General features: G+C 49.7%; 1 protein-coding gene and 1 long non-coding RNA gene across 3 annotated transcripts; one reads left to right on the top strand and one right to left on the bottom strand.

The window, feature by feature from the left end:
• Window positions 1-318: 318 nt before the first annotated feature.
• LOC128400704 (2-acylglycerol O-acyltransferase 3-like) lies at window positions 319-15,916 on the bottom strand. 2 transcript variants are annotated; one of them, XM_053363136.1, is made up of 7 exons: window positions 15,832-15,916; window positions 13,572-13,679; window positions 11,827-11,897; window positions 11,281-11,485; window positions 9,637-9,808; window positions 2,413-2,615; window positions 319-1,870 (listed from the first exon to the last, which is right to left on the bottom strand). In XM_053363136.1, the coding sequence occupies exons 1-7, from the start codon at window positions 15,896-15,898 to the stop codon at window positions 1,716-1,718; spliced, it is 981 nt and encodes a 326-aa protein (XP_053219111.1). In that variant the 5' UTR covers window positions 15,899-15,916; the 3' UTR covers window positions 319-1,715. The 2 variants fall into 2 exon arrangements, with proteins under 2 accessions (XP_053219111.1, XP_053219110.1); XM_053363135.1 differs by lacking the exon at window positions 15,832-15,916 and adding an exon at window positions 14,161-14,494.
• On the top strand, window positions 2,607-13,680 carry LOC128400728 (uncharacterized). The gene is made up of 2 exons (XR_008327364.1): window positions 2,607-3,900; window positions 12,996-13,680. It is a non-coding gene; the product is annotated as an uncharacterized LOC128400728 (long non-coding RNA).
• Window positions 15,917-17,814: the final 1,898 nt, after the last annotated feature.

Below are 17,814 nucleotides of genomic sequence, written 5' to 3'. Positions count from 1 at the left end.
TATTGGACAAGGAAGCCGGCGTACAGCTTCCAGGTCATGTGGCCAGCATGACTAAGCCGCTTCTGGAGAACCTGAGCAGCACACAGAAACACCGTTTACCTTCCCGCCGGAGCGGTACCTATTTATCTACTTGCACTTCGTGCTTTCGAACTGCTAGGTTGGCAGTAAGCCCAGCTTACCCTCCCTCTTTTTCCTGGCCAAAGAGCAGGGCCCCTGTTAAGGAAAAATCTGGGTGCGAGGCTGCTCAGTCCCCCAGCTGGTCGGGCAGAGCCCGCGGGTCCCTGCAGAATAAAGGAAGGAGTCCAGCCAACCGGAGCAAATAGCTGTAGACCAAAGTTTATTGCGCAGTAGTTTCAAAGAGCAAATTTTGAACCCCGAGGATGGGGTGACAAAGACTTTTTAAACTTTCCCACCACATCCCAGAATACAGTTCGTACAGCATCATTGCTACATCACTGCCATGTCACAAAAGGGGAGGGGTTAACCTTGGCAAACATGTCCAGACAAGTCCTTGGTACAAGATTAGCATAAGCAGACATGGCAGGGCAAGACTCAGGTATAAGATTAGCATAGACAAATATGTCTTAAGTACCCACCACCCAAAAGTACAATAGAAGTTCCTTTGCATGTCTGGAGCCTGAGGCGGGTCAGGTGATGAGATTTGGCTTCCCTTGGCTAACCATGAGCCCAGCAATTGTCACCTTTGAGAACTTCCTGGAGTCCTTTTGCAAGGGGAAAAATAGCTTTGGAATGGAGGAAACTGGGAAAGGAGATGATTTTATATTATTTTAAAGCTAGGTAACTTCCCTGAGCTGTCAAGTTGAAAGGATACATTCAGGCATAATATTTGTAACATTTAACTTTAAAGATGTGCCCCCCCGGTAATTTCCGTAACAGCCCCCATTTTCCGTGTAAGAGCTAGGCCTGCATGTCCAAATGATCTTTTCTCTTGCAGACAGGCAAGCTCCTAGCTGCTCACCCGGAGGGCATGTGGGCAGGCACCCTCAAGCCAGTGCCATGGATCCAGGGGCTGTCAGGAGCTCGGCCTACACCCGAGTAGGACCCTGGCAGAGAAACATGCCCGGCTGGCATGTTCTCTCCCTCCTGATCAATCGTTCGGGAGCTTCAAAAGCTTTCTTCAGCCCGGACCGATGCCAACCGACACCAGCACACTTAGGGATCTGCAGAGTATGCACATCATGCGTAACAGAACTCAGCATTTTGGCTAATCTACTTTATTTACATTTAAAGACACACGGAGCACTGCAACATGGCTCCCTCTTTCTAGCATCAGACAGCAAGGAGAAAAAGAACAAAGGACAATAGTCCCACTTCACGGAACACAAACATCCTGTCTCCGTCACTTCCCACTCTGTGGAGTCAAAACATACACTGTCATGTAAAAGACAACAATCCCATGACGGCAGTCATGGAGCAGGTATTCTAACAGGGCCACGGCCTGCTTCTCTGGCTGCCGGGCCCTGCAGACCTTGCCTTCATAATGCATGTGCGAATGAGACAACCAGCCTTGGGCTCCGCAGGCGAGCACAAAAAGGGGGTTCGGGCACCAAGGACCCAAAATCAGACATCAGGCACAGCGCCTTTTATTGGAAATGGTGTGTACAGATGGGGATGGGGGGCAAAGACTCCCATGTGTCTCCCCCCATCACAACCTTGTGCCCCCTGATGCTGCTTCGGGTCAAGTCTGGGTCCCTCTAGGTGACAAGGAGCTGCTGGGAGGCCGGGAGGCCGCAGGATTCTTTATGGGCATCAAAGAGCTCCTTCAGGGCCTCGACGTAGAGAGCGTGGAAGCTGTTCACCTCGTCCTCGGTGGGGCACGGGCAGAGCGGGACTGGGATAGGCTTCCCCACTGCAGGAAGGAGAAGAAGCATGGGCGGTTGGGGGGGTCTGTTCTGCCCCTCGCCCCCACCCCATGGCAGCCAGGGCCTCCCCACCCCAGCAGCTTTGCACTCTGGCCTTGGGTTTCAGGGGTGGCTTAAGTGCAGGAATGGAGGGGACCCCAAGGGTCAATTAGCCCAACCCCTTGATTAATGGCCAACCAACCTCTGCTTAGAAACCTCCAAGGAAGGGGAGAAGGAAGTCGGTGTGTGTGTGTGTGCACGCACGCACGCAATCGCAGCTCCCTCCATAGCAAGCCCCATTAAACGAGGCAGCTCGTTTGATTTCTGCATTGCAGAGGGGTTGGGCTAGATGACCCTTGGGGGTCCCATTCAACTCCACAGGTCTCCGATTCAGTTCGAAGAGAGGGCAAAAGGGAGATGCACCAGAACCTGCTGTTTTGTACGATGCTGAAGAGTTTGTGGCTCTTTGCAAGCAGGCTGGTGAGTTGGGGGGATTTTGGGGTGCAAGGCGAAGGCTAAGGAAGGAACGGGGAGCCTTGTGTGTCCTTACCCACCACCGTGAGGGGGGCAGCCATGGGCTGGATCCCCCAAGAGATGCTGGAGAAGAGGCCCCTCCCACTGAAGGGGCAAGGGGCCAAGCCGGTCAGCTGCTTGAAACCGAGCTGGAGGCGGCGAACGAAGCTGCCCTCGGGGAAGCGGATCTGTCGGTAAATGTCATTCTCCCCAAAGGTGTAAACAGGCACCAGGTCAGCCCTGCAAGTAGGAAGAATTTACTTTCTGTTTTGAGAGAGGGAGAGACAGAATGTCGCTGCGCTCTCCGGGGTCGTTGATTTATTTTGGTACTGTACAATAAATCGTTTCTTAGATTAGAAGGAGCTGCGTATGAGGGTTTCTCTGTATGCCTCTGATTCCTACACACACACTTGCTATCTGTTATACTCTGCTGAAGCCAGGAGGAGCAGAGCGGCGCATCGGAAGAGTGCTGGACGCCAAAGCACTTCAGCTGTTCGCAGTCTAAACAGACATTCAACAGAAAAAGTTATGGCTCATAACTCACAGGTTATGGAGTCAGCCGCCCAGGTGATTTGGCAGGCTCTTGAGAGGGTCCATCACAGAACCACAGCAGGAGCCAAGATCCATGTCACCAAAAGTTTGTTTGAGCTGAGGCTACATCCGGGGGACAGCATCAGAGAACATGTGACAAAAATGGTGGCTGTGTTATACTGACTGAGACAGTTAAACGTGAATTTTCCAGAAGATTTGAATGTTCACATTCTTCTGAGCTTAGAGTTATGACAATTTGTGCCTAACTCTAGAAGCCATGCCCCCTGCCGACCTAACGTTGCAGTTTGTCTCGGGTCGCCTATGCGATTAAGAGGAACATCGGCAGAGAGAGGGGCACGCTGGCCCAGGCAGTCCTGCTTCCAATAGTGGGGGGGGGGCAGTGAAAGCGGACACCGTGAAGGCTTTTGCTACGAGATGTTATCGTGGCTTGGAAACCCACCTGCATAAACAGTCCCAAGGAAGCTGCACAGAATGCCTCCAAGGCCATTGCCCCGGGCAACCAGATTAGGGGAACGGCCCGGCGTGGGAACGCAAGGAAAGGTCCCAGGGGAACTGAGAGAGATGCAACGTCACGTCATTTGGCAGTTTCCATAGCAACAGTGAAGGACAGCGACCAGAGCAACGTACAGCGCTGGGTAATTGACAGCGGAGCCAGTCATCATCTGCTGCCATCTGGTGGCCAAATGCGAAACTGCAGAGCTGTTTCCAAAGGAAAAACAGTCACGCTTGCCGATGGATCCAAGAGACAGCTGACAACTGTTGGCTCTGTTTTTCTTCCTTTTTTTCAGGCTGAACTGGAAGCATTTGTGGTCCCAGGGATGAAATGCTGTCTATGGTCTGTGTATTCTTTAGTTAGAGATGGGTTTAAGGTTTGCTTTGAGAATAATGCATGCTCTATTTCCAGGGGCGGGACTGGAACACTGAACAACATTCAGTATTGAATGTCAGGCTATTCTGGAAACATCTCAAGCAGGTAAGGGTAACACTGGGTCAACACAGGCAGAGTGTGCAAATGTTCCCACTCACTATATGTGTCATCATTTGTGGAACAGGAGGATGTCCCACTGCAATTGGGGATATGTGAGAAAAATACCAGGGTGCACTGAGGGATGCAAAATGAAGTCATGTGCTAAGTTCCTGGATTGCAGAGCATGCAAGAAGGCAAAGGTAAAAACGAGCAATTATCCTAGGTCTGACAGCGTAACCAAGAAACCTTTTGAGTTGGCTCATGCAGATATTTTGGCCTTATGCCTTTTTGCAAGTCTGGGTGCGGCTAAATAGGTTTTAACCTTGACAGATGATTACTCCAGAAACAGCTGGGTGATACCTCTGAAGGACAAGGGTGAAGCTGCCACCATGCTGAGGGAGTGGGTCACTGCAGTGGAATTCCAATTCTCACTGAGGGTTTCCAGTTTCCAATCAGACCACAGTGGGGAGTTCACTGTGTTGCAGAATTACTTTCACCAGAAAGGGATACGTCACAGGTTGACGGTTCTGCACTCACCACAGGTAAACGGGGTGGCAGAAAGGCGGAACAGAACGCTCCAGGAAGCGGTGGAAACGATGCTTTTTGACTCAGGCTTACCACAACGCTTCTGGGCGGAAGCTTGGAAAACGGAGAATTTCACTCTGAATCGTTCCTGCAACTCTGTTGTAGGGGGCGCACCCTATTTTCTCTTGCATGGTAAGACACCAAAGGTACATTTCTTTCGTGTGTTTGGGTGTGAGGCTTTGGTTCTTGTGCCGAAAGCTAATGCAGGAAGGGTGGCCCCAGGTCCCAGAAAATGATCTTTTGTGGGAATGAGCCAGGGACAAAGGGGTGGAGATTCGCTTATCCAGAGGGCAACCAGTCACAGGTTCTCGTCAGCAGGAGTGCTGAGTTTTGTGAGCAAAGTGGGTGGACAGGCATCCATGGGAATCCTGACATTCTCTCAGAGTTTGCTTGACTCTGCTGAAGAGGGAGAGTTAGTAACTGAACCTGCTGAGGATCTGGTCCCTGACCAGGAGCAGGAGCAGGAATGGCCATCTCCAGTTCCTACCAGTCCAGCTAAGTTCAGAAGACGCAGTAAGTCAGAGGGGGAGTCTGCTGAGGACAAGGACACACGTGCTGGTCCCAGTACCTCAGGGTGAGAGGGGGCATCTGACGTAGTGCCAAGGCGTTCTGCACGCACTACGAAAGGGAAGCCGTCCAAAAGGTTCTCAGTCACTAGTGTGTGGGTTGGTTTGGCTCAATGTGAACCAGAAAGTTTTGAGGAAGTGCAACAGTTGCCTCAGGCAGAAGCCAGGAAATGGCATGAGGCAATGGAGAATGAGTTGAACTCAATGAAGTCTCTAGGTGTGTTCTCCACCACAACACTACCAGCAGGTAAACAGGCCATGAGCTGTCATTGGGTTTACAGAATTAAACCCATAGCAACAGGAGCACCACAGTACAAAGCTAGGCTAGTAGCTAGAGGTTTCATTAAGAGAAAAGGGCTGCATTACATTGAAGTGTATGCTCCAACTTCTAGGAGTGAAACTCTGTGCTTGCTACTAGCAGTTGCTGCCCAGAGGGGTTGTCAGGTACATCATTTTGATGTGGATGTTTCTTATTTGAACTCGGATCTGAAGGAGGATCTGTACATGCTACCTCCTCCAGGGTTCGAGGGCAATAAGCCAGACGTAGTGCTGAAGTTACACAAATCCATCTATGGCCTCTAGCAATCGGCCAGAAACTGGAATTTGTGTCTGAATGAAACTTTGGAAAGTATGAGTTTCCGGAAGAGTCTTGCAGATAGCTGCCTGTACCTGAAGGGGTATTGAGAGAAAAGCAATAACCTAGACAGCATCTTAAAAAGCAGAGACATCACCTTGCCAACAAAGGTCCCTATAGTTAAAGCTATTATTTTCCCAGTAGTGATGTATGGAAGTGAGAGCTGGACCATAAAGAAGGCTGATGGCCGAAGAATGGATGCTTTTGAATTCTGGTGCTGGAGGAGACTCTTGAGAGTCCCATGGACTGCAAGAAGATCAAACCTCTCCATTCTGAAGGAAATCAGCCCTGAGTGCTCACTGGAAGGACAGATCCTGAAGCTGAGGCTCCAAGACTTTGGCCACCTCATGAGAAGAGAAGACTCCCTGGAAAAGACCCTGATGTTAAGAAAGATGGAGGGCACAAGGAGAAGGGGACAACAGAGGACGAGATGGTGGGACAGTGTTCTGGAAGCTACCAGCATGAGTTTGACCAAACTGCAGGAGGCAGTGGAAGACAGGAGTGCCTGGCGTGCTCTGGTCCAGGGGGTCACAAAGAGTCGGACACGACTAAACGACTAAACAACAACAACAACCTGAAGGGGTCAGGAGAGACAGAGGAGCTAGTGTTGGTGTTTGTTGATGACACCATACATGTGGCTAAGACTGGTAAACAGGTGCAAGGTTTTGCCAAAGAACTTGAAAAGCATTTTAAACTCAAGAACCTAGGACCGGTAAAGGTGTACCTAGGCGTCCAGGTAGATAGAACCGAGCACGAAAGTTTCTTTCTCAGTCAGAAACGCAAGATTGAGCAGTTGCTTGAGAAGTTCAAGATGGCTGAGTGTGCAGGGGTCAGAACACCCATGGAAACGAGCCATGTGAAAGACAGTCAGCTCGGGGAATGTTCTGAGTTCGAAAACACTGAGATCCTTCAGTCAGCTCTAGGGAGTTTCCCAATGGAGCAGACCAGACATAGCATTTGCTACAAATCTGCTCAGCAGGGAAGCTACAAAGCCAGTGTGACTGCCTGGAATGGCATCAAGAGAGTGCTGTGGTATCTGCAGGATACCGAAGATTTCTGCCTCAAACTGTCAGCTGAGGGTGACACACAACTCACATGCTGGACTGACAGCGATTGGGCAAATCTTGGGGACAGGAAATCAGTGTCTGGGTTGGTAGTGAAGTTTGGAGAATCTCTAGTTGGGTGGAAGTCCCGAAAGCAAAGTCTCATTGCGCTTTCCTCTACAGAAGCTGAATTCAGTGCGTTGTAAGAGCTTTGTAGGGAACTGGAATTCTACAAGTGTTTGGTCCAAGAGATCTGTGGGGAGTGTTGCTTGCCCATCACCGTTTGGGAAGACAATCAACCCTGTTTGACGTTGGCAGAGTCTGGACATTTCAAGTCCAGAACTAAACATTTAGACATACGTTTCCAAAATGTATGTCAGAGTGTCCAGACAGGCTTAGTAAAGCTGAAAACGGAGGGAAAATGTAATAAAAAATTACACAGCAAGGAAGGGCAGGGATCTTCAGTCCTCGCAATTGCTCATTGGGGCAAAATCCACCAGGAAGCGCTGCCATGCTCTGTTGGCTCTGTTTTTGTTCCTTTTTTTTTCAGGCTGAACTGGAAGCATTTGTGGTCCCAGGGATGAAATGCTGTCTATGGTCTGTGTCTTCTCTAGTTAGAGATGGGTTTAAGGTTTGCTTTGAGAATAATGCATGCTCTATTTCCAGGGGTGGGAACCAGTTGTTCAGTATTGAATGTCAGAACAGGCTATTCTGGAAACATCTCAAGCAGGTAAGGGTAACAATGGGTCAACACAGGCAGAGTGTGCAAATGTTCCCACTCACAATATGTGTCGTCATTTGTGGCACAGGAGGATGTCCCCCTGCAATTGGGGATATGTGAGAAAAATACCAGGGTGCACTGAGGGATGCAAAATGAAGTCATGTGCCAAGTTCCTGGATTGCAGAGCATGCAAGAAGGCAAAGGTAAAAACATGCAGTTATCCTAGGTCTCACAGGGTAACCAAGAAACCTTTTGAGTTGGTTCATGTAGATATTTGTGGCTCTATGCCCGTTGCAAGTCTGGGTGGGGCTAAATATGTTTTAACCTTGACAGATGATTACTCCAGAAACAGCTGGGTGATACCTCTGAAGGACAAGGGTGAAGCTGCCACCATGCTGAGGGAGTGGGTCACTGCAGTGGAGCGCCAATTCTCACTGAGGGTTTGCAGTTTCCAATCAGATAGCGGTGGGGAGTTCACTGTGTTGCAGAATTACTTTAGCCAGAAAAGGATACGTAACAGGTTGACGATTCTGCACTAACCACAGGAAAACGGGGTGGCAGAAAGGCGGAACAGAACGTTCCAGGAAGCGGTGGAAGCGATGCTTTTTGACTCAGGCTTACTACAGTGCTTCTGGGCGGAAGCTTGGAAAATGGAGAATTTCACTCTGAATCGTTCCTGCAACTCTGTTGTAGGGGGCGCACCCTATTTTCTCTTGCATGGTAAGAAACCAAAGGTACATTTCTTTCGTGTGTTTGGGTGTGAGGCTTTGGTTCTTGTTCCGAAAGCTAATGCAGGAAGGGTGGCCCCAGGTCCCAGAAAATGATCTTTTGTGGGAATGAGCGAGGGACAAAGGAGTGGAGATTCGCTTATCCAGAGGGCAATCGGTCACAGGTTCTAATCAGCAGGAGTGCTGAGTTTTGTGAGCAAAGTGGGTGGACAGGCATCCATGGGAATCCTGACATTCTCTCAGTTTGCTTGACTCTGCTGGAGAGAGAGAGTTAGTAACTGAACCTGCTGCGGATCAGGTCCCTGACCAGGAGCAGGAGCAGGAATGGCCATCTCCAGAGGCTGTTAAGCAAGAGCCTTGGAGTGCGCCAACTTCTCCTACCAGTCCAGCTAAGTTCAGAAGATGCAGTCAGTCAGAGGGGGAGTCTTCTGAGGACAAGGACACACGTGCTGGTCCCAGTACCTCAGGGTGAGAGGGGGCATCTGACGTAGTGCCAAGGCGTTCAAGGATACATCACAGGTTGACGGTTCTGCACTCACCACAGGAAAATGGGGTGGCAGAAAGGCGGAACGTTCCAGGAAGCGGTGGAAGCGATGCTTTTTGACTCAGGCTTACCACACAGCTTCTGGGCGGAAGCTTGGGAAATGGCAAATTTCACTCTGAATCGTTCCTACAACTGTCTCCTACACACACGCTATCGGTTATAGTCTGCTGAAGCCGGGAGGAGCAGAGTGGCACATCAGAAGCACTCAGCTGTTCACAGTCGAAACAGACGTTCAGCAGAACAGGTTATGGCTCATAACTCACAGATGGAATGTCGGGTCAGGGAGAGCATTTAATCCAACCAAGAACCTTTGAGGAAGGCTAGGCTGTGGGAAGTCAGGGACCTTAGCATATGGAATTCACGGCCTGTTATACATTAAGAGAAAACTTAATTGGGGAAAAGAGAAGGTCCCAACAAAGGAGGAATGGCTTTTGAAAGACATGGACTAGGCAGAAATAGCAAAGCTCACAGCAAAATTAAGAGATCAGAATGATGAATTTTTTACAGAAGGGTGGAGGCTGTTTGTGGATTACTTAAAAAATATTACAGTCAAATGAAATCACGGACAGAATTCAAGATAAAAGCAGCAGAAGAAAAATGACAAAATAATTGTACTAATTTTTTTTTGCAATAGATGAAGATACAGCACAGTAGAAAAGCTTTGAGTAAAAACACGGTGTAGGTGGGGAAGCCAACTTACGGAACGGTGGAATTATTTGTTAGGAAGTTTATTGTGAAAACGTAAGAAAAATGTAATAAAAAATTATACAGCAAGGAAGGGCAGGGACCTTCTGTTCTCGCAATTGCTTCATTGGGGCAAAATCCACCAGGAAGCGCTGCCATGCTCACGAGGCCTGATATATTGCTGACCTGCACCCAACACGCCCCCCGGACCCCCCCTTGCCCCCTTGGTGCCCCTACCCGTGTTGCAGCGCTAGGCGCACGAAGCCCTTCCTCCCTTGAAGGTAGACGCGCTGCTCTCCGGGGGCGCTGTCCAGCATCTCGGACGCGCCCCCCACCACGATGACCACCGCGTGCCCCGGGGGGCCACTCAGGAGGAAGTCCAGGGACCTTTTGTTGACCGGGACCAACCCTGGAAGTGGGAGAAAGCAAACATTCTTGTGGGTGTGAAACATCTCCAGGGGTTCCCTGCTTTGCAGAGGGTTGGACTAGAGGACCCTCGCGATTCTCCTACAACTCTGAAATTCTGTGAGTCGGTTAAAGGGCAACAGGGTTGCTGGCAAAGGATCAGCGCGTCTGGAAGTGGTTGGAGGAGAGACGGTGGCTAACCGATTGAGGTTGAATCCTGACAAGACAGAAGTACTGTTTTGGGGGGCAAAGGCGGCGGGCAGGTGTGGCGGACTCCTTGGTCCAGAATGTGCCCCAGAAGGACCAGGTGCGCAGCCTGGGAGTCATTTTGGACTCACAGCTGTCCCTGGAGGCACAAGTCAGTTCTGTGTCCAGGGCGGCTTTCTACCAGCTCCATATGGGACGCAGGATGAGACCCTCCCTGCCCCTGGACTGTCTGGCCAGAGTGGTGCATGCTTTGGTTATCTCCCACCAGGACTACTGCAATGTGCTCTATGTGGGGCTACCTTTGAAAGTGACCTGGAAACTACAACTAATGTAGAATGCGGCAGCCAGACTGGTGACTGGGAGACCACATAACACCGGTCCTGAAAGACCTACATTGGCTCCCAGTACGTTTCCGAGCACAATTCAAAGTGTTGGTGCTGACCTTGAAAGCCCTAAACGGCCTCAAAGGCCCAGCAGACCTGAAGGAGCGTCTCCACCCCCATCGTTCTGCCCGGACATTGAGGTCCAGCTCCGAGGGCCTTCTGGCGGTTCCCTCATTCCGAGAAGCAAAGCTACAGGGCAGAGGGCCTTCTCAGTAGTGGTGCCCGCCCTGTGGAACGACCTCCCATCAGATGTCAAAGAGAAAAACAATTAGCGTAGATTACGGTGTATTAGGCAACTGGGCGTATAAGATGACCCCCTAAATTGGCCACTCCACACCGGGAGGAAGCCGCCCAGCAAAACCGGCTTAGCATCGCTGGGCAGCTTCTTCCCGGCGTAGAGCCTGCCACCCGCTGCCGCTGCCCAGCGAACCCATACCCAGCATATAAGACGACCTCTGACATTTTAGAGAATTTTCCAGTGTTAAAAAGTCGTCTTATATGCCAGAATCTACAGTATCTGACTTTTAGGAGACATCTGAAGGGTGCCCTGTTTAGGGAAGTTTTTAATGTTTGGTGTTTTATCGTGTCGTTAATATTCTGTTGGAAGCCACTAAGAGTGGCTGGGAAAACTCAGCCAGATGGGCGGGGTATAAATAATAATTATTATTATCCTCATCACCATCACCATCATCATTTGCACAAACAAACGCCCCTTTTCATTTGCACAGGAGCAAAGAATAGCAGGAAAAACAGACATTCTTGCTGGGGAATTCTATTCCCAGGTGCTCTGGGAAGGCATTCCTGAGGGTGGGGTGGTTCCTCCCATTGGATGGGAGGGGCCACCCCACTTCCCCACCCCCACCATTCCTCGCCCCGTTGGCCTCACCTGAGCTCATCAGGTACTCCCGGTAGACGGGTATGCGAAACAGCCCTGCGAGGGCGGCCAGGCTGGGGCGGAGGCCAGGGAAGGCACGGGAAAAGCCCGTGGCCTCGGTGCAGAAGGCGGAAAAGGCCCCCGCGCAGATGATCCCGTGGGGGTGGGAGCCCAGGACGTAGTTCCGCGTCGGGGGCAGCTCGGCCGTCTTCACCAGCTGCAAGGCAAGAGGGGCGAGGCCTTTGGCATTTGGACCCCCACTTGAATGTCAGTGCACAGATTCCATGGCCAGCAGCCTTTGACAGCCACCACCTCCTCCTCTGTGATCTGGTCTCCAGGGGTTCCAGAGACCCTGGGCATCCTTCGGAGGAAGGCAGACCCTCTGTTGCCCTGCCAGCCCCCTTCTCACACCTGAATGTCACATTCAGAGGCATGCCCCGCTTTCCATTAGTGGGCATGCACAGATTCCATGGCCAGCAGCCTTTGACAGCCACCACCTCCTCCTCTGTGATCTGGTCTCCGGGGGTTCCAGAGACCCTGCCAGCCCCCTTCTCATACCTTGATGGGGAAATAATCCCGGTGGAGCTCCCAGACTCTCCAGCGCCTCACCCAGTCGCTGCGGCGCCCACCTGCGAAGACAAGGGTTCAGGCAGGGGATGGAGTCAGAGAACTGTGGGGTTGGAAGGGGACCCCCAGGGGTCATTCAGCCCAACCCCCTGCAATGCAGGAATCGCAGCTGGGGAATCCCTGGCAGGTGACCAACCGACCTCTGCTTAAAAATTCATTTAATTATGACTTGCTGATGTTTAATTTTAGTGTTTATTATTGGATTCCAATAGATTATTGCATATTGCTTTACTTGGTATAAATTATTTTAAAATTATTGTGACTTTTTATGTAGGATCTGATTGTTACTATTAATACTTGATGTTTTATTATTATTGTGTGTGTGTGTTGGAAGCCACCCAGAGTGGCTGGGGCAGCCCAGCCAGATGGGCAGGGTATAAATAAAATTATAATCAATCAATCAATCAATCAATCAATCAATAATGAGGAGCAAGATGCTCCTTGGGGTCCCTTCCAACTCTGATTCTATGTTATATTTTGGGGAGGGTTCTTTTGATTCGTGTCAATTACAGGATTTTGTGTGTGTTCTTATAGCAAAATTTAATAAATAATGATAAATACATAAATAAATGCAGCTGATTTTTCTGCCCTCCATACAGAGAGAGAGAGAGAGAGAGATATGAAATGCCTTCTGCCATTGGAAGCTGTCTTGGAAAATAGACAACAGTAAATAGCAGTGAGGAAAACAGGTTTGGGATGGTCGCATGCTGCCCCAGGGGAAGGGGGTGAGCTGGAGGAGGAGGGGCAGGGTGAAGCAGCAGCTCCAGCTGTGTGGGTCTGGGTGTGGGGCTCAGCACTCTTCTCAGACAAGGAGAGGCGCCTTTCACCTGACCTCCAGGTAGGGTTGGGGGCAGTGCCGGATTTACCTATAAGCTAAGCAGGCTATAGGTTAGGGCCCCAGTCCCTTGGGCGCCCCCAAAAAATTAAAGGAAAAAAACCTGGATGCACATATCCGAAATACAAGATAAAAAATAAATAAAATAAAACCTACCTACAGGAACAGTGTTTTGTGTTGTGTAGGCTCCGGTGATGTAAGTCATGGGCCTCACCTGCTAGCCTGTTCCCTAAATTATCCCTGGTTTGCTCATTTCTATATATAGGGTACCTACGATCTGCATCTGGGACGCGGGTGGCGCTGTGGTTAAACCACAGAGCCTAGGACTTGCCAATCAGAAGGTCGGTGGTTCGAATCCCTGCGACACGGTGAGCTCCTGTTGCTCGGTCCCTGCTCCTGCCAACCTAGCAGTTCGAAAGCACGTCAACGTGCAAGTAGATAAATAGGTACCACTCTGGCGGGAAGGTAAACGGCGTTTCCGTGCGCTGCTCTGGTTCGCCAGAAGCGGCTTAGTCATGCTGGCCACATGACCTGGAAGCTGTACGCCGGCTCCCTCGGCCAGTAAAGCGAGATGAGCGCCACAACACCAGAGTCAGTCACAACTGGACCTAATGATCAGGGGTCCCTTTACCTTTATCTTACGATCTGCATGGACTGCTTGCATGGCTTTAGACACTTATTAGGTCCATCAATCACCTTATAGCATATATTAAACACAAAAAACAGCGACAATTTGTTGTGGACAAAGGACAGCTGGACATATAAAGGGCCCCATCACCTTCAGTAGCTTAGGGCCTCATCAAACCCCAATCCGGCCCTGGTTGGGGAGAATCGAACTCACCTCTCTCTGGCGTATCCCAGTCGAAGATCCACCAGGCGGAATACAGGACGCTGATAGGCCAGTAGGAGGTGAAGAGCAGGTAGACCAGGAGAACGGAGAAGAAGGCACCTGGGGGGGGGGGAGGAGATTCTGTGGAATCTTGTTTTTATGTTGTATGCTGCATTTGTGATTGCAAAATTCTGATTTGAAAAACAAAATAAATAAATTTTAAAAAATAATGAAACGAATATCACAATGTGGACATCAAACTGGTTGTGGATGATATATCAATATATCGCCCAACTCTACACACAAGCAGCGCTGGGATTCAGAGGCCCTGCCTGGGACCACAACCCCAATTTCACAGGACCCCCGAGGATGTGATCTGAAGCCCCCCTAAACCCAGAAGAACATTTTAGGTTGGAAGGGGCACCCCAGGGTCATCTAGCCCAACCCCCTGCGGTGCTGACTCCCTAGTCCAGACTCACCTGGCCCAAAGCTGCTTTGAAAAGAAGAGGGGGTTTGGCTTCTGGGGGATGGATGTGAAATAAAAAAATTAAGGTCTTTTATATATAATAAATGTTCATAAATGTACCAAGCAAACACGTACATAAATATATAAACCACATGTCTGAAGCAGCACAGGAAAACAGCCCGGAAACCATTTTGACCCCCAAACTGACCAAACGATTTCTTTGCAAGGTTGAAGGAAAATGGAAAAGCCTCCCCATTGTCTTTTCCTTCACAAATCCTGTCTTAAGGGTATGTCTGTGTATGAATAGGGTGAGCCTGTGACCTGGCTCAGGAGCTAAGTATTTGTCATTACAAAAGACTGGCCAGGCTCCCCAGGGTATCCAATCAAGTGAGCATTAATAGGTAACCTGCCAGACAGGAGATAAACAACGCACTCAGATTTCTGCTGTAAACTGCCCTTTCTGCGATGTAGGCATCACGTTTCTGGGGGTGGTCTTGGACTCCAGGGCGGGCAATGTAAAATGTCTATATGAGGGCGGGCACACCTTTGTTCAGGGTCCTCCTCCATCCTCCTGCCTGTGAAGGGGGCACCCTGTTGCAGCAGTTCAATAAAGATCAGGCTTACTAGCTGCTTTGCTTCTCAATATTCTCTGCTTGGCCTCTGTTCTTTTCTCCGACTGATGGAGAACCTACAAAGGACTCTCCAGTGGCGTAGCGTGGGGGGTGCAGGGGGGGCCGGCCGCACCGGGCGCAAAATCTGGGGTTAGGGCAAATCCATGGGTTGGGGGGCGCAAATCCACGGGTTGGGGGGCGCAAATCCACGGGTTAGGGGGCGCAAATCCATGGGTTGGGGGCGCAAATTACTTGCCTTGCCCCGGGTGCTGACAACCCACGCTACGCCACTGGGACTTTCTAAGGGCACTTGTGTCCCCCATAATGGGAAAAGGGCAGATTTACGTTTATTACAGGGGCCTGGCCTGCCAGAGGACCTCCCAAGGGCCATGGCCCCAGGAAGAGGAGGAGGCCAAGCTGCAACTGTTACCGGAAAAATCCGAGGGCTCCCTTGGACAAAAAGTAAAGACACCAACCAGAGTAAATTGAAGCAAATCAGCAGCCTGTAGGCTTGGTCTTTGTTGAAGAAAGACTGTCGCGACAGGGTGCAGGTGAGAGGAAAGACCCAGAAAGATGGTGTGCAAGACCTTATAAAAACTCTTGAAATTCCCACCCTGTAGATCAAGCCCACCCCCAGAAACATCACACCTACATCACAGAAAGGAGGGGTTGAGGGAGGGGTTGTGGTGGTAACCTGAGTGTCCTGTCACCTGGCTGGTTCCCCCTTTCCCCCTCCCCATGAGTACTTTCCAGGTGACAGAGGGGAGTTTGCAGTTTCCTGCCCCCAGAGGGAAGAGCTGATCATTGTCCTTTGTTCCAGTCTGTGCTGAATCCACTCCCATATGCAAGTTCTTTGTGACATTGATGGTCTTCTGTCTAGGACCATCAGGGTTGGCATAGCAACTGGGCAGGGCTCCTGTGGATGTGCTGGGATGGTGAAAGGATTATGGCTGGCCTGTATCAAATCTTCCCCATTTTGTAGTCCTTCCTTCATGGAGTAAAATAAAAGTGGAACAGTGCAAATCCGATGCATGGTTGATTTTCTATGAATTTATAACAGAAGCGTAGCGTATGTAGTGTGTGAGTGTGTGTGAAGTTTGTACAAACTGAATGATGGGGGGGGGGTTCCTGCTACACCCCTCTTCCCTGAGCACCCCCTGCCCCTCCCTCCCTCCTACTCCAGCTCCCAACTTACCAAAGAAGAAGAAGGTGAGGACCAACTGGAAGACGCTAAGAGCCTCCAGGTGCTTCTGCAGAGCCATTTTCTGACCCTGGGTGGCAGGAAGAGATCCTGGGGAGAAAATCCACAAGGGGGGGAGTTGGGGGGGGATGTGCAGCAGGACTCCAACCAGGAGGGGCCCCTGCCTTGGCAGAAGGGAGAGCGTGAAGACGCAGGTGTGTTCAGCACAGGTGGCCTCTGACCTGCATCCCAAAGCCCAGCTGCTCCCCTTCAGCCGTGCCCTCGGGAAGGGGGCAGCATGTGGGGCAGGAGGAGGGGGAGGAAAGAGCCTCACTTGTCCAGGAGAAGACGTTGACCTGCCCGTGGCTGCAATGCACAAGTCTCTCTCTCTCTGCCACCTGCTCTTTAGTCCCCAGGTGAGTTGGCAATAAGGATGCTGCTGGCACCCAGGTGAGGCAAAGGGGACCTGGCTGAGCTCTCCTCCTCCAAAAGGAGACAAGGTGTGTCATTTCATTCCTGACCTTAAAAAGGTCAAGCCCAGTGACTCCCAAACTGGCCGTGCCCAGAGGACCTTCAGATTCTTTTGCCTGGCACCTGTCTTGCTGGCCCTTGGCTTCCTCCCCTTGGCCCTCATCCCAGGGCCGCCCCGCCCTCTTGACCCACAAGACAAAGGATCGATTGCCCCATCTGCCTGCCTCCCTTCTCCAAACCACAGAGGAAGCTGGGCTCAGGAGATAATAATAATAATAATAATAATAATAATAATAATAATAATAATAATAATTTTATTTATATCCCGCCCTCCCCAGCCAAAGCCAAGCTCAGAGCAGCATAAAATGCAATAAAAAGCAGGGAAGAACCGTTTTCAAAACAACAGACGCATTTCAAAAACAGTGGGACTTACGGTGGAACCATAAAGCGGTATAGTTACAAGGGACCCCCAGGGGTCATCCAGCCCAACCCCTTGCAAGGCAGGAATCGCAGCTTTGGTGGCACTGTAGCTCTAGGGAAGAAAGAGTACCTCTGAGCAGGTGAAGAGTGCTCTGAGGATCCGCAGTTGCAGCTGCCTTCCTTTCAAAGGGACCAAGCGCAGCTCCTCCTTTTTTTTTCTTATAAGATATTTATTAGGATTTTCCATTTTTTACAAACAATAAAAAGAAAAAATTAAAAAGAAAAAATAATAAAAAACACATAACGTTCAAAACTTATTTTTCAATAACATCTTTCACTGACCTCCTCATACCTCCCCTTCTTGTATTCCAGTTCGAATTGTTTATTCAGCAAATCCTTGTCTCCCAGCATTGCAATTACACCCCTTATTTTCTAACCATCCTCTTATATTATTATATCTTAAGCTCTTGATTATTTACCAAGAAAAAAGGGACCATTTTTTCATAATCTTATTACCATTACAGCTAGAAACCAATTAATTTCAATCCTGCATCATTCAACATTCATCAATATTGCAATATTTTTGTAAATAGTCCTTGAATTTCTTCCATTCTTCTTCTGCCGACTCTTCTCCCTGGTCACGGATTCTGCCAGTCATTTCTGCCAATCCCATAAAGTCAATCAACTTCGTTTGCCATTCTTCCAGAGTGGGTAGATCTTGCGTCTTCCAATACTTTGCGATGAGTATTCTTGCTGCTGTTGTTGCATACATAAAGAAAGTTCTATCCTTTTTTAACACCAATTGGCCGACCATGCCCAAGAGAAAGGCCTCTGGTTTCTTCACGAAGGTATATTTAAATACCTTTTTCAATTCATTATAAATCATTTCCCAGAAAGCCTTAATCCTAGGGCACGTCCACCAAAGGTGAAAAAATGTACCTTCATTTTCTTTACATTTCCATCATTTATTATCGGGCAAATGATATATTTTTGCAAGCTTGACTGGTGTCATGTACCACCTGTATATCATTTTCATAATATTTTCTCTTAAGGCATTACATGCCGTAAATTTCATACCTGTGGTCCACAACTGTTCCCAGTCAGCAA

This window comes from Podarcis raffonei, chromosome 13 (assembly GCF_027172205.1).
Source record: "Podarcis raffonei isolate rPodRaf1 chromosome 13, rPodRaf1.pri, whole genome shotgun sequence".
In the NCBI taxonomy this organism is placed as follows: Eukaryota; Metazoa; Chordata; class Lepidosauria; order Squamata; family Lacertidae; genus Podarcis; species Podarcis raffonei.
The sequence above is the reverse complement of the archived record's forward strand: the minus strand, read 5'-3'. Positions and strand labels throughout refer to the sequence as shown.

What these genes read in the sequence shown, in the direction of transcription:
- LOC128400704 (XM_053363135.1), bottom strand. Translation starts at nt 14,281, where the DNA reads ATGGGGAGGCTTTTCCATTTTCCTTCAACCTTGCAAAGAAATCGTTTG. An exon ending in CATGTGGTTTATATATTTAT is followed by an intron (nt 13,680 to 14,160) that starts GTACGTGTTTGC and finishes CCCCCCCCCCAG; the next exon opens with GTGCCTTCTTCTCCGTTCTC. An exon ending in GGGATTATTTCCCCATCAAG is followed by an intron (nt 11,486 to 11,826) that starts GTATGAGAAGGG and finishes CTTGCCTTGCAG; the next exon opens with CTGGTGAAGACGGCCGAGCT.